The sequence below is a fragment of the Camelus ferus genome, chromosome 9 (genome assembly GCF_009834535.1).
Source record: "Camelus ferus isolate YT-003-E chromosome 9, BCGSAC_Cfer_1.0, whole genome shotgun sequence".
NCBI lineage: Eukaryota > Metazoa > Chordata > Mammalia > Artiodactyla > Camelidae > Camelus > Camelus ferus.
In genome coordinates this window covers 47,686,232-47,701,310 of record NC_045704.1, presented here as the reverse complement: position 1 = coordinate 47,701,310, position 15,079 = coordinate 47,686,232, and the positions used below count along the sequence as shown (strand labels likewise).

The window sequence follows — 15,079 nt, the reverse complement described above, 5'->3', positions numbered from 1 at the left end:
ACCTTAAGGGACTTTCTTTCTTTACCAAAGGACATTAGAATGGCAGATACAAAAAGGTTAATGATTACAAGTACCATCGAGACGACACTGGTGAGGATCAGAAAGGAGCCCAGGACTGGGTTTAAAGCAATAGCCTGGAAAGAATAGAACACTTCAGTTTAAACACTGACAGTTTAATTTCCACTTGAAAAATACAAGTTTTGTGCTACTGTTTGGGATATATTCGCATAAGAAGACATTTGTGTCTGGCAGAAACTTGGGAGAAAGGCAAAAATATTAAAAAGGAAAATACTTTTAAGTGGACAGAAGAACAAGAATGACTGACTCAATGGGTGTAAATAGTTGTACCTTCAGGGCTTTTCAAGAAGCAAACAGGTGAGTTGCAATGGAATTATAAGTGACTCAGCCCATGTGAGTTTTGGCAATTTTGGAAAATATGTTTAAACATGGATGCTTCAATGAGTAGCAAAAGTATATTCAGACTACATAGATACCGGAAGTGGTAATGAAACCTGTCTGTGCCATTCTACTCTGACAATAGGCGCATTCCATTAAAATTGAACAGGTTAGCCATAGAAAACTGGCTTTTAAGGTTCTTTTTCCCCCTCACTGTTATCTTTAAAAGTGTAAATTTTGCCATTAGTTACTTTTCAGCACAAAGAAATCGTTTTCAAATTTAGGACTTACCAGAATGGTTTCTGTAACAGTTTTCTTTTAGTTCAGGTATTCTTTTTAACCAGTGATGATTATTTTCCTTTCATATTGGCTCATTCATTGTTGCCATTGGGCACGATTTTAAAACAACCAACAGCTTAGACAGTGAATACTTACAATAAATACCACTGTGATGGAAATGTGTATGACAGAACATTTCCTAGTACCACCCTATATCTACTTATTAAAAGAATGTAATCATAACAGCTCCAAGTCAGCCAGATAGTTTGGGCAATCTCTGAGTTTGTAAGACTTTCCCTGGTAAGTATAATCCATTTTTACTTTCACAAAGTATGATTGTGACTAGAACAACAGCAACAAAAAGTTTAGGTGCTAACAAAAGTTTATTATTCTGACTGTTACTTCCTTAACTTCCTTTAGTGTATGAAGTGTTCCAGGGGTGAGAGCTTCATTCTCCAGTGATTGGGGTTCTCAGAACCACAACAAAATATTCTACCCAAAATAGCAGTTATATCTTAGATCTTAGGAAGATGGTAACTTTCCACATTAGAAACAATGTTAACTTACTCATTTTAATAACCTTTGAATTCTAGATTATTAGAATGATAGGCTTTGATGAAAATCTTGCTGGTTTCACTAATTTGAATTGCAGTTTTTTCTTTCCTAATCAAATCTATATATGCTAATGTTTGGTACCCAAAACCTCATTTGGGTTTCCCACTTTATTTTTTATGTTGAATAGAAAGGGATTTGTGAAGGTAGTTCCTTGGGGAAAATAGCCTCTCTGAAATTAATGTTTTTTAACTATAAACAGAAGTATTGCAGTTCTTCCTGGAATTGTACCTCTAATTTTTAAGTTGCTTCCATTGCACTCTTTAAAGGGCCATTGAGAAAGTTGCAGTAAAGCATGTTAATCTAGCTAGGTATGGGAGCACAAGTTTGGGCCCCATGTCTTTGGTAGTGGCACAGGAGAGGCTGCTTTTATAAGCAATTCTCCCCTTAGATATATTAAATCAAATAGAATTCTGCAGGGAAACCAGGATGAGGGTTTTCACCTCCTTGTAATGAGAGATTCCCATCAGGAGACCAACAACAGTCACTGCTGAGCTGAAAAGAGTTCGGTAGTCAGAGATGCTCCATCCAAACAGCAAGTTAAACTGAAAGGAAGATCGAACAGTTAGGGGGTGGAGAGCAGTGGAACAGACTGTAGTTCTTTCTGTCTTGAGGTGCTTGGTAATGGTGAGGTCAGTGGAGAACTAATGGAATGGAATTAAACTCCTTAGTAGCCATTCAAATTACTATGCCTAAAAACTATATAAAATTATTTTTAATTACACAGTGTTTTTGTATAAGTTTGACTTTCATATCCTGTGAGCTAAATTTTATCCCTATTTTAGAGATGAGACAAACCACCTGAGTTTGTCATACTGCTAGTTAACTAGGGACCTACACAGCTAAATCCAGCTCTTACTCCACTATCTTCTCCAAAACTCATTGCCAGCTTGAACTGATGATTTTCCATTAAGCGACCTTTTCTAAAGGAAGCAACGTGGTTCCAAGACCATAGCACTTAGGAAAGACAGCCCAGACCCTGGGAGTGGTCACTTACAGCAATGGCATAGCCTGACAGCAGGATCAGGATGACCAGCAAGAAGCCCAGCACCTCGTCCCAGGCTTTGCTGAGTGTTCTCCCAATGACCTGCAGTCTGAGGTTTTGACGCAGCAGGTTCCATAGCTGAACAGTTGCCAGTAGAACCAGGAAGCCCATGAGGTGAATGACAGCTGAGTTCACTTTTACTGCCTCATAGAAGTTGATGAACCTGTACCAAGGAAAGCTGGCAGTTATTCAGCGTGAAGTGTACGCCATCATCAATTCCTGTGATGTCATTGTCTCCAGTGTGCCTGCTGGAAATGCAGCAGCTCTGTAAGTTCCATTAGGTCAAATACTCGATGTTAGAATGCTGCTTTCCTTCATGGCCTCTTGACTTGTGACTTGATGGAAGAGCACTGGCAGAAGGCCACATATTTGGCTGGGAGCTGTCCTGAAGAAACCTTGAAATGCAAATCCTGGCTGATGACTCTATATTCACCCTCTGACTCTGGAGGAACCAAGAATCAAGGCCAGTCTCCTCCACTGCTCTGATTTGAATTAAATCTCTCCTCTCAAAAGGAGGTGAGTTAACCTAATGAGATGTGTCACTATGCTAGTCTGTTTTCTGTGAAAACACTAATTCTGTATCATTCTCTGACAGTAGAAAATTGATCCTCTAATAGGTTTAACAGTGCTGAGAGCAGAAAGATGATTAAACTAGAGGTGAGGGGTGTTACCAATTAAGTTTTACTGGTTTTTGTTTAACCAGTTAGGTTTTGTTATGTGAGAGATACATTCATAGTTTTATGTTGCAGCACCTAGGTCACTTCAAAGACCCCCATAGATATTATCAAGCTAGCACTCAATCACAGTTCTTTTATTGTCTATGACCTGGGTCACAATGTCACACAGCAAGCTGGACCTCAGCTGCCAACACCATTCTAACTGCACAGACCCACGTCCCTGCATAAAAACCCTTTATAAGGCCTTCCTGGGACACTGCCTCAGCCATACACAGATCAGTGCCCAGGCTTTTGAACACTGAAAGGTTAGAAAAGCACCACGTGGCAATACTTGGTCTGGGAAACAAATGCTGTTCCCCATGACAGACCAGAGAAGGTACCCAAAGTGGCACCAGACCGTCTCTTGGAATGAATGAGCTAATGGATGAACATCCCTCCCCAGAATGCAAACCCCTTTGGATTTAGAGGATGTTCTGTATGTTGTGATTTTATTTAAAGAATGATCATTTGTCATCTCAAAGCTTTATTCCTTGCCTAGGGTGCAAAATAATGACCAACTTACAGGCCTTTGCTATGTGAAATCTAATTGCATTATCCTTTGATAAGCATATACCTAAGTACTATGAAGGCAGAAGAGCTTTTCAATATGATTAGCAGTATAAATGGTTTTTACTTAATTCTTTTCTCTGCTTTGGATGGTAGTCTGAGTTCTGTGTTTAACTCTGGTATTATATAAATAGAGATCTGGCCGAACAGTTGAGGAAGGGGGTAGTCAAAGAATACTTGTGTAATCAGCTAACTTTGGACATCGAGTAGTAATATCCTTTGCTCCTCAGGCTCCCTCTTACCTGTCCCGGTCACAGTGGTATTGTGCCATGTTTTCCTTATGTAGAGAGATAAACTTCATATCAAGCCCCAAGATGACAAAGCTAATGAGGATTATGCTCATGTCTAGAATGTTTCTTTTCCTAGTGAAGAACCTCCACCTCTGCTGTTTCAGCTGGCGACCCTAAACACAGACACCACAGTTAACCATTGCTTGTCTGAAAGGTTAGCTATGTCTTTTTCCCTAGTGAAGTGTTATGAACACTGAAAAAGCACTCAGCCAGAGACTTTTCAAGTCCCTTACTTGGATACAAAGGGTTATAGTCTTGGTTCTGCTCTGTAGTCACTCAGAGCTGCTGCTTACAGAAACGTTGGTCTACTCTAATACGACTTTCATTGGATACATTCATCTTTTTCTTGTTCAGTAAACTTAAGGATAAGTAATTTTTAAAAAGTTTCTAAATTAGTTATCAACCCTAAAAACAAAACATTGTGTTTGGCTTAAGATATATTCTCTTTTCGGTGCAGTCATCTGCATTTTTGAGTACTTGTTCTGTTGGTCATACCCTCAATCTCTTGCTAACACCTTGCACAAGGGCAATATAACTGTACAAAACATACTCTTTCTATAAATTCTTTAACTTCTGAAAATTGAAAGAGCTACTTGATGGAAAGTCTGTAGCTTTAACTGAATCCAGGCTTCAGGAAAGGCTCAAAATCATAGCCATAATCCTGATAACAGCTCACTGTGGAGCTCCCCAAGTAATACCTGGTGACCTTGAGAATTTCTTACACCTAACATTTGCAGCTCACCTGTATGAAGACATAGTAACAGACTAGAAGATAATAGATGACTTGTGAGATGACAGACCAGGCAAAGTCCTTTGATGTCTGAAGAGAAGTTAGTATGTCCAGTTTTACAGAGGTGAAGAAAGCACCTGAGAATAACAAAGAACACCTGGAGTCAAGACCCTTTAAAATTTTTGCCCTCTTCCCTTCCAACTCTGGCTTTGAGACAACCCAAACTGGTCGTGTATCATCAGCCTCCAGTGTTCCAGAATCTCTGCACTCTGCTTATTATTTCCTCTAGAACTGTCATGAATATTAAATGGAGTCATGTATGCAAAGCTATTGGAGAAATGTGCTGATTGCACTAAAAGTCTATAGAGGGAAAGGATTATACTGTTGATCCCACCTAGTGGGCAGTGTCAGTAGCTCTTAACTGCTGTTACAGGTGTTAACTCTTACCAAGTGCTGCAGAGATAAATTAACTAAATTGTACTGTTGCAAAATCATGTTTCAAAGAATTGATGACTGCAACGTAAAATGTGGGGAGAATGAAATTAAACATAAGCATGGTTCGTTTGTTTGAAGCTATTCAAAATACATTTCAAAAATGAGTATGATATAAAAATGCTTTGAGCTTTTTCAAATTTAGACACTTTCTATGTGTAAGGTACTAATAGCCCATGAATACTACAAGTATCCCATGCATACTCAGATGTTTATGAGGACAGACTGAAAAGCTTCAGACTCCACCTTGAAGGACAGTGAGATTGGTAACGTTTATAAGATCATGAAATGTCTTATGAATATAAACTTCATAAAGTCCCAAAATGTTAGAACTAAGATGCACCACTTGTAGTAGAAAGTACATTTAACAACAAAAGGAATTCCTATTTTACATAGCTAACTCTCAAGACTAGGATGTTCCCCATGTTTATTTTACCTCATTCTAGGGGTAGTTACTAACCATAAAAACCCTGTGAAGACTCTCAGAAAGTCTTCATGTTTCATTTAGAAATAAGTATAGCAGAAATGGTCAACTGTATGTGGGTCTGGGAGGAAAAAAATTCTGATTAGAAGTAATTCCTGGTGGTGGTAGAAGGACACTTGTGAGCAGATTCTGGGGGAGAGAAGAACGGAAGGAGAGGAGAAGTAGGATTAGGCCAGACTTCCTGTTAAAGGTAGAGGAATTGAATGTACCAGTTTCCCTCCAATCCCATACAAAACACCACATTGACAGTAAAGGGATAAAAAATGACCCAATAAAAGATAAAGAAGAGAAGGGCAGATGAGAGTTACAAACTGTTGGAAGCTGGAAAATAGATGAATGACACTGTCTTACCAGATTCAAGAAAGCTAAAACTAAGCCAGCAGTGCAGGAAATCCAGAAGCAAGCCACTTCTTACCACAAAACCCTAAAAAGGCTGAGAAGTTGGAGGCATCGAGTACCTCCTAATGAAGGTCAAAAAGAACTAAAGAGTAGGGGGATTGACTGCAAGTTTGGACATAAGCAATTAAATCCCAGATTTCCTCTCTCCCCTTCACAACCATATATTTACTACCCATCCTGCCTTCCACCAACCCCAAGACTATAAAGGCTTATTTCCTAGTTGTGTTGAACTAGAGAGAATCTCAACTCAGGACACCAGGTACATCTGCGAGTAGTGGTCTGCTGTAAAAGGGAATTCAGAGAAAGTTTATATATTGCATAGTGAGACCCTTCTCACTGCCCTTCTTTCAACTGGCACTGAGAAGTCTAACAGGCTTGTATCTTCAAGGCATGAGTTTGGAGCCAGAGCTCACTTCCTCTCATGAACACACCAAAATCACAACTACAGAACAACCATTAATAAAAAAGATGAACCTACTAGAAGAGATCTTCCATAACTAAAGACATAAAGAAGAAACCACGACGAGACAGGTAGGAGGGGCAGACTCGTGGTATAATCAAATGCCATACCTCCCTGGGTGGGTGATCCACAAACTGGAGAATAATTATACTGCAGAGGTTCTCCCACAGGAGTGAGATATCTGACCCCCATATATCAGGCTCCCCAGCCTGGAGGTCTGCCACTGTGAAGAGGAACCCCCACCCCCACCCCAAGACTATTTGGGTTTGAAGGCCAGCAGGACTTAATTGTCGGTGTGCCATGGGACTAGGGGAAACAGAGACTTCACTCGTAAAGGACACAAAATCTCATATTCATTGGGACCAAGGGCAAAAGCAGTGATTTCATAGGAACTTGGGCCAGACTTAACCTGCTGGTCTTGAGAGTCTCCTGGGGAGTTGGGGGTCGCTGTGGCTCACCCTGGGGATATTGACACAGTGGCGGACATACCAGAAGTATTCATCTACATGAACTCCTTCCTGGAGGCAGACATCTTGGTTGGGTCATTGGCACCAAGACCTGGCCCTACCCAACAGCCTGTAGGATCCAGTGCTGGGACAACTCAGGCCAAACAACTAACTGGGTGGGGCTGTGTCCACATCAGCAGACAGGCTGCCTCTAGACACACCCCTAGACATGGACCTGCCCAGCAAAGGGCCAAGACCCAGCTCTACCCACCAGTGGGCAGGCAGTGGCCCCTCCCCCCTGGAAGCTTGCACAAGCCTTTAGACCAGCCTCATCCACCAGGGGGTAGACACTAGAAGCAAGAAAACTATCATCCCACAGCCTGCAGAATGAGTCTGCAAATGCAAGCCATACTCTACTCTAAGACCAACTGGCCTCTGGCCCTTGGGTTATGAGAAGGGAGTGCACTGCTAGGGTGTATAGGACGTATACAGGGAGCCACTTTTCCAAGATCAAGAAACATAACTAACCTACCACATACATAAAAATAGAAATTTAGACAAATGAGGTCACAAAGGAAGATGTTCCAGACAAGTGAACAAGATAAAGTTTCAGAAGAACTAAGTTATGTGGATATAGGCAATCTATCTAAGAGCTCAGAGTAATGATCATAAAGGTGATCAGAAAACTTAGGAGGAGAATGGATGCACAGAGTGAGAAGGTAGAAGTTTTTAACAGAGTTAGAAAACATAAAGAAGTACCAGAGCTGAAGAATACAATAGCTAAAATGAAAAATACACTAGAAGGAATCAACAGTTGACTAATGAGGCAGAAGAATGGATCAGTGAGAGCTGGAAGACAGAATGGAAATCACTACTGCAGAACAGAAAACAGAAAAAATAATGAAAAGAAATGAGGACAGTTTAAGAGACCTCTGGGACATCATTAGGTGCATTAATATTCACATTACAGGGGTCCCAGAAGGAGAAAAGAGAAAGGGCCTGAGAAAATACTGGAAGAGAGAATAGCTGAAAATTTCCCTAACCTGGGAAAAGAAACAGTCACCCAAGTCCAGGAAGTGCAGAGTCCCAAATAGGATTAACCCTAAGAGGAATACACATAGACATAATGTAATTACAGTGACAAAAATTAAAGAGAATATTAAAAACAACAAGGGAAAACAAGAAGTAACATACAAAGAAACTCCCATAAGACTATCAGCTGACTTTTCAGCAAAAACTGCAGGCCGGAAGAGAGTGGCACAATATATTTAAACTGATGAAAGGGAAAAAAAACTACAACCAAGAATACGCTACCCAGCAAAGCTCTTGTTCAAATTTGATGGAGCAGAAGATTTACAGACAAGCAAAAGCTAAAAGAATTCAGCAACACCAAACCAGTTTTACAGCAAATGCTAAAGGAACTCTAGGCAGAAAGGAAGAGGCCACAACCAGAAATGAGAAAATTATGAAGTGGAAAAGCTCACCAGTAAAGACAAACATACGGTAAAGGTAGGAAATCATCCACCCACAAACTAGTAGGAAGGTTAAAAGACAAATGTAGTAAAATCATCTGTATAGACAATAAGCAGTTAAGGAAAATACAAAACAATTAGATGTAAAATATGGTATCAAAACAGTAACGATGAGGAGAGGAGAATACAAATTCAGGGTAGTTAAAATGTATTTGAAATTGAGATCAGCAATTTATATACATGACTGCTTTTATGTAGACTGCTATACCAAAACCTCATGGTAACTAAAAACCAAAAACTACAATAGTTATACACATAAAAAAAGGGATCCAAACATAACGCTAAAGGTAGTCACCAAATCACAAGAGACGAGAACAAAAGAGGAAAAGGGGGAAAAAAAGATCTACAAAAACAAATCAAAAACAATTAACAAAATGGCAGTAAGAACATATATATTGATAATTACCTGAAATGTAAATGGACTGAATGCTCCAACCAAAAGACACAGACCAGCTGAATGGATACAAGAAGACCCATGTATTTGCTGCCTACGAGAGACTCACTTCAGCTGTAGTGACACATACAGACTGAAAGTGAGGTGATGCTCCAATGAAGACATATAAATGGCCAATAGGCACATGAAAAAATGCTCAGTATCACTAATTATCAGAGAAATGCAAATCAAAACTACAATGAGGTATCACCACACCAGTCAGAATGGCCATCATTCAAAAGTCCACAAATGATAAATGCTGGAGAGGGTGTGGAGAAAAGGGACCCCTTCTACACTGTCGGTGGGAATGTAGTTTGGTGAAGCCATTATGGAAAACAGTATGGAGATTTCTCAAAAAACTGAAAATAGACTTACCATGTGATCCAGCAATCCCACTTCTGGGTATCTATCCAGAGGGAACTCTTAATGCAAAAAGATACATGCAACCCAATGTTCATAGCAGCACTATATACAATAGCCAAGACAAGGAAGCAACCTAAATGTCCATTGACAGATAACTGGATAAGGAAGTTGTGATAATATTTATACAATGGAATACAACTCAGCCATAAAAAAGAATAAAATAATGCCATTTGCAACAACATGGATGGATCTAGAGACCACCATCATTCTAAGTGAAGTAAGCCAGAAAGAGAAATAAAAACACCATATGATATCACTCATATGTGGAATCTTTAAAAAAAAAAAAAAAGGGACACTATGAACTCATCTACAAAACAGAAACAGACTCACAGACTTAGTAAACAATCTTATGGTTACCAGGGAAAGGAGGTGGGAAGGGATAAATTTGGGAGTTTGAGATTTACAAATGTTAGCCACTATATATAAAAATAGATATTTTAAAAGTTTCTTTTTTATAGCACAGGGAACTATGTTCAATATCTTGTAATAACCTTTAATGGAAAAAAATATGAAAATGAATATATGTATGTATATGCATGACTGGGACATTGTGCTGTACACCAGAAACTGACACATTGTAATTGACTGTACTTCAATTAAAAAAAAAAGTGAGATGATGGAAAAAAGTATTCCATGCAAATGGAAATCAAAAGAAAACTGGAGTAGCAATACTTATATCAGACAAAATATATTTTAAAACAAAGACTGTTACGAGATAAAGGACACTACATAATGATCAATCCAAGAAGATATAACAACTGTAAATATGTATGCACCCAACACAGGAGCACCTCAATATATAAGGCAAATGTTAACAGACATAAAGGGAGAAATTGACGGTTACTAAATAGTGGGGGACCTTAACATCCCATTTACATCAATGGACTGATCATCCAGACAGAAAATCAGTAAGGAACACAGGCCTTAAATGACACAACAGACCAGATGGACTTAACTGATATTTATAGAGCATACCATCCAAAACCAGGAAATACATATTCTTTTCAAATGCACATAGAACATTCTCCGTAATCGATCACATACTGAGCTACAAAGCAAGCTGTGGTAAATTTAAGAAAACTGAACACACATCAAGCATCTTTTCTGACCACAACGCTGAGATTAGAAATCAGCTACAAGAATGACTGAAACATTGTGCTGTACACCCAAAACTGACACATTGTAACTGGCTATACTTCAAAAGAAAAGAAAAAGCAACTACAAAAAAAAAAACTGCACAAAACACAAACATGTGGAGGTTAAACAATATGCCACTTAAGAACCAATGGATCACTGAAGAAATTAAAGAAGAAAAATTTAAAAATACCTAGAAACAAAAACATGACAATCCAAAACTTGTAGGATAGAGCAAAAGCAGTTCTAAGAGGGAAGTTTATAGTGATACAAGCTTACCTCAGGAAACAAGAAAAATCTCAAAAACAACCTAACCTTACAACTAAAGAAACTAGGGAAAAAAGAACTAACAAAATCCAAAGTTAGTAGAAGGAAAGAAATCACAAAGATCAGCACAGAAATAAATGGAGACTGAAAAAAAAAAAAAAAAACCAGAAAAGATCAATTAAACTAAAAGCTGGTTCTTTGAAAAGATAAACAACTTTAATTTGAAAAGATACATGCACACCAATGTTCATAGCAGCATGATTTACAACAGCCAAGACATGGAAGCAACCTAAATGCCCATCAACAGCTGAATGGATAAAGATGTGGTGTATGTGTGTGTGTGTGTGTGTATATACATATACACATGTATACACACACATACATATATATAAATAAATACACACATACACATATGTACATATAAAATATTACTCAGCCATAAAAAGAAATAATGTCATTTGCAGCAACAGGGGTGGACCTAGAGAATATCATATTAAGTCAGTCAGAGGACAAACATCATATGATATCACTTATATGTGAAATCTAAAAAATGATATTAATGAACCTATTTACAAACCATAAATAGACTCACAAACATAGAAAACAAACTATGGTTATCAAAGGGGAAAAGGGTTGGGGGAGGGACAAATTAGGATTTTGCAATTAACATACACACACTACTATATATAAAATAGATAAACAAGGACCTACTGTATAGCACAGGGAACTATATTCAATATCTTGTAATCATCTATAATGGAAAAATTAAAAAGCTCAGAAAGTTACAGAAAGTGAAGGAGCAGGAAAAAACCAAACCTAAAATATCCTTAGAGTGTTGAGAGGATATTGCATCCATAAAAGAACAAGAAACTAAGAAACATTATAAGAACAGACAATTTTTAGAAATTAAAATATTATAAAAAATTCAACAAGTGGTTTGTAAATTGAAGTAATCTCTGAGAAATTAGAAGGAAAAGGTGCAAAATTAAAGCAACAACAAGAAAATCAGAGGGTCAGTGTAGGATTTCCAACATCAAAATGCTAGGAATATCAGAAACAGAAAACAGAAAAAATAGAAGAGAAATTAAAAAGAAAATGCAAGAATATCTCTCAGAACTTAAGGACACATTTCCCAATCAAAGGGCTCACCATGAATTCCTTTCATAAAATTCTAAAAACCCCTGGGAGTAGGAGCATCATACTTCTTAATAGCAATACGAGAAGCTAGAAGAAAATGGAGTTATACTTTTTAAAACTCTGAAAAACAACTGTATGCAGACAAATTAGGAATCAAACGTGATGAAAGGAAAAAAATTCGGACATGTAAGGCTTCAAAAAACTTACTTCCCTTGCACATTTCCAGGAAGTTACCAGAAGTTGGGCTCCAACAAAATGAGAAACCAAGAATGGAAGACATGGGATTTAGGAGAAAGGTGATCATGTAACAGAGAGATGAGACAGTGAAGGAAAAGTTCAGGATAAGAGCTCTAGAACAGGCCTAGAGAATAACCAGTCTGGACTGTACCAGAAGAATGGAGGGCCCTAAGAGAGTGTCTCCAAGAAAAAGGTAAAATGATAGGTTACTTGATACTTTGAACAGAATGAGATTTTTACTTAGAAGTAGAGTCTGGAGGTGAATCAATGACAGATACATGTAAAGCCAAGCACAAAAAAAAGAGATAAGAGGGAAAAGAAAAAGTTGTGAAAGAAAGGAAATTTAATTGTCAAACAAGGTTCATCTTTGAAAAATAATTATATAATCACAATAATGGAAATATTCAATATTAAATTAAGCATAAATTATATCACTATATTGGAAGAATGAGAATTACTGTATCGGGAGAATGTTTTTATGTGTGTATGTTAGGATATGTGTGGGTATAAGAAAGTTGAATTATCATAAAAAGAAAGGGGTACTGTCTAAAACGAAAAGCCATGAAATAGCTACTAAGCATGTTAATGATTTTTAAAGTCCAAAGAACCAGTTAAAAAGCAGAAAGTGGCTGCATCTGGAGAGTAGGAATCAAGCAGGGATGAAGAGGATTGCTAGTTTTTGTCTTGAACTATTTGACTTTTAAAATTACATTTATATGCAGTAACTTTAAATAATGTCTTTTAATGGCAGAAGATAGAGAAAGAAATTAGGTCTTCTCCTGAGATACCCAGGTCACAGAGGAAAGAGAACAGGCCTTCATACCTATATTGTTGGACTCCAAAATCAGGGTCACTATGCAGAACAGGTTCACATTAGCATTGAAGACCACAAATTCCACAAAGAGGCCTTTAGTGTAACGGTCCAGCCATTGGCTCTGTTCAAGCTGCTGCAGAACTCTGGGAAGACAAGGAAAGGCCAGCTACTTTCTCCATTTAACCCTGCAGACGAGGAAAGTGCCCTGGCATTTCTTGTATCACTACGTAACAGGTGAGAAGCTGCATTCCCCAAACTAGTTTACCTGTAAAATATTTATGATTCCAAATACCCAAACTTTCACTAATGTTAACATGAATATAAATTTAGAAGACTATAAAAAATGAAAGTTTTCACAATAGTATTCACGCCAAAGTTAAAAGTTCAAGAAAATATACTTGGCATTAAACATGTGAAGTAGAATTAATATTATATGCATTGTAAACTACCTCCATTTGAAATGTTAAATGCTACTCTTAACTAACAGCTATTCAAGTGTAAGGAGTGGAAATGATGTTTGGCTGGCATTATATTTTTTGAGCAGTTAATTTCTTGCTGTAAACTTAAATGAAGAGATAATCATTTTAATTTGGGCTTTTTCATACACAGTGACAGAGACCCTCAGAATTCATATACAATACAGTCTAAGCCTCTTCTGATAATTTAAGTTTGGCATTTGAATTTTGATTTGATCATGGCTCATGAAGGGCAACATTTCCTCTCACATTTGAAGAGTACAGTTTGCCCAAGGTAGAGTTATTTGAGTTCAACTGCAGCTTGAATTGAAGTTGATGTGTTTTTCCAGATGGGAGAAGGAAGGAAATTTGGCAAATTGGCAAAACAAAACATACCTGTAGTTTGAGGCTGAGCCTGGAATATTTAAAGATACATTTCCTTAAGAATCTAAAATAAAAATGTCTACAAGTGTCACAGACAGTATAGTAGCATTATAGTAGCTGCTGAAACTACTCAAATGGGTCCTTAACTCCTAATTGTCCTAAGAATGGACAGAAACAAATATCTTGGTCCTCTTGTTCAGGGTTCAGGTTCACTCACCTCATTGCAGTAGTGGAATTTCTTCCAAGTCTCACAGTGTATCCTCCTCCTGAGTAAGTAGCAAATTCCCCTCGGATGGGATAGCCACCCAGTGTCTCTTGATTCTGATAATGCCAAATGCTGTCTGATTTTGTGTTGTTTGTATCAGGGGGTCCCCAGTTAACCCCATAGTTCTCTGTATCCTCCTGATCTTGGTGAAATGACTTCACTTTTTCTTGGGGAGGCACTCGAGTTGGAAGGAATATGGCACCAGGAATGCGAATCTGACGAAGCAGAACATTGCCCAAAAGAAACGAGTTCCCATCAGTAATAAATCCTAATGAGAGAGTACGGAAAACTGTTTAAAAAACTGACTCATTAAGTTAGTAACAAAGAAAGGCATATTTTCAAAAACTTTTTTGGGGGAGTTGTTAGTAAATACAATCAGATCAACAAAAGAAAATAGATATTTCTAAAAGGATATGAAGTTATCACAATTTGTAAATAACATAGATAATGATCTAAATAAATCATGAGAATCAACTGAAAAATATCAGCAAGACAGTGGAACAGGCGATCCCCTGCTTGTATCTCCCCTCAGCAATAGTAATTTGTCAGCAATCTATAGACAAAAGTGCCTCTGTGGGAACTTCGGGATCCAGGTAGGGGACTGTGAAACCCCAGTGGACTCCAAGACTAACAAGAGCTATTTTGAGAACCCTGAGTTCTCCCCCAAGGGAGGTAGACAGCTCCCTATCTCCTCACAGTGCCCAGGTGGCTGACTCACCAGTTGTAGTCCCGGCTACAGATGCAGAAACAGCTCTGTGCCCCTGTGGACATGGCTGCAGCCCCAGTTGGCCTTGGTGCCGCTACCAGCACCATAGACCCATACAGTCACTCCCACCCATGCCCCAATTAATAGACCTGCAGACCTCAGTCCCAACTGTGGACCATTAAGTGGCCCATGACCCAGCTCCAGTCCCTCTCAGCCATGGTCCAGAAATCAACAACAGGAGCTCACAGAGAAAAAAAAATGTGACAATGAGTGTGTATATGTCCATGAATGACTGAAAAATTGTTCTGAACACTGGAATTTGACACAACATTGTAAAATGATTATAAGTCAATAAAAAAATACTTTAAAAAAAGGA

The 15,079-nt window shown here is 38.3% G+C and overlaps 1 protein-coding gene across 1 annotated transcript in view; it reads right to left on the bottom strand.

Moving 5' to 3' along the window:
- PKD1L3 (polycystin 1 like 3, transient receptor potential channel interacting) overlaps positions 1 to 15,079 on the bottom strand; it is a 70,964-nt gene that overhangs the window by 2,135 nt on the left and 53,750 nt on the right. Inside the window, exons 25-31 of the mRNA XM_032486657.1 lie at positions 13,950 to 14,265; positions 12,903 to 13,036; positions 4,648 to 4,772; positions 3,858 to 4,018; positions 2,285 to 2,495; positions 1,731 to 1,832; positions 3 to 134 (exon numbers count right to left, since the gene is read on the bottom strand). Of these exons, the coding sequence (XP_032342548.1) occupies positions 3 to 134; positions 1,731 to 1,832; positions 2,285 to 2,495; positions 3,858 to 4,018; positions 4,648 to 4,772; positions 12,903 to 13,036; positions 13,950 to 14,265 (1,181 nt within the window). The remainder of the gene's footprint in view (positions 1 to 2; positions 135 to 1,730; positions 1,833 to 2,284; positions 2,496 to 3,857; positions 4,019 to 4,647; positions 4,773 to 12,902; positions 13,037 to 13,949; positions 14,266 to 15,079) is intronic.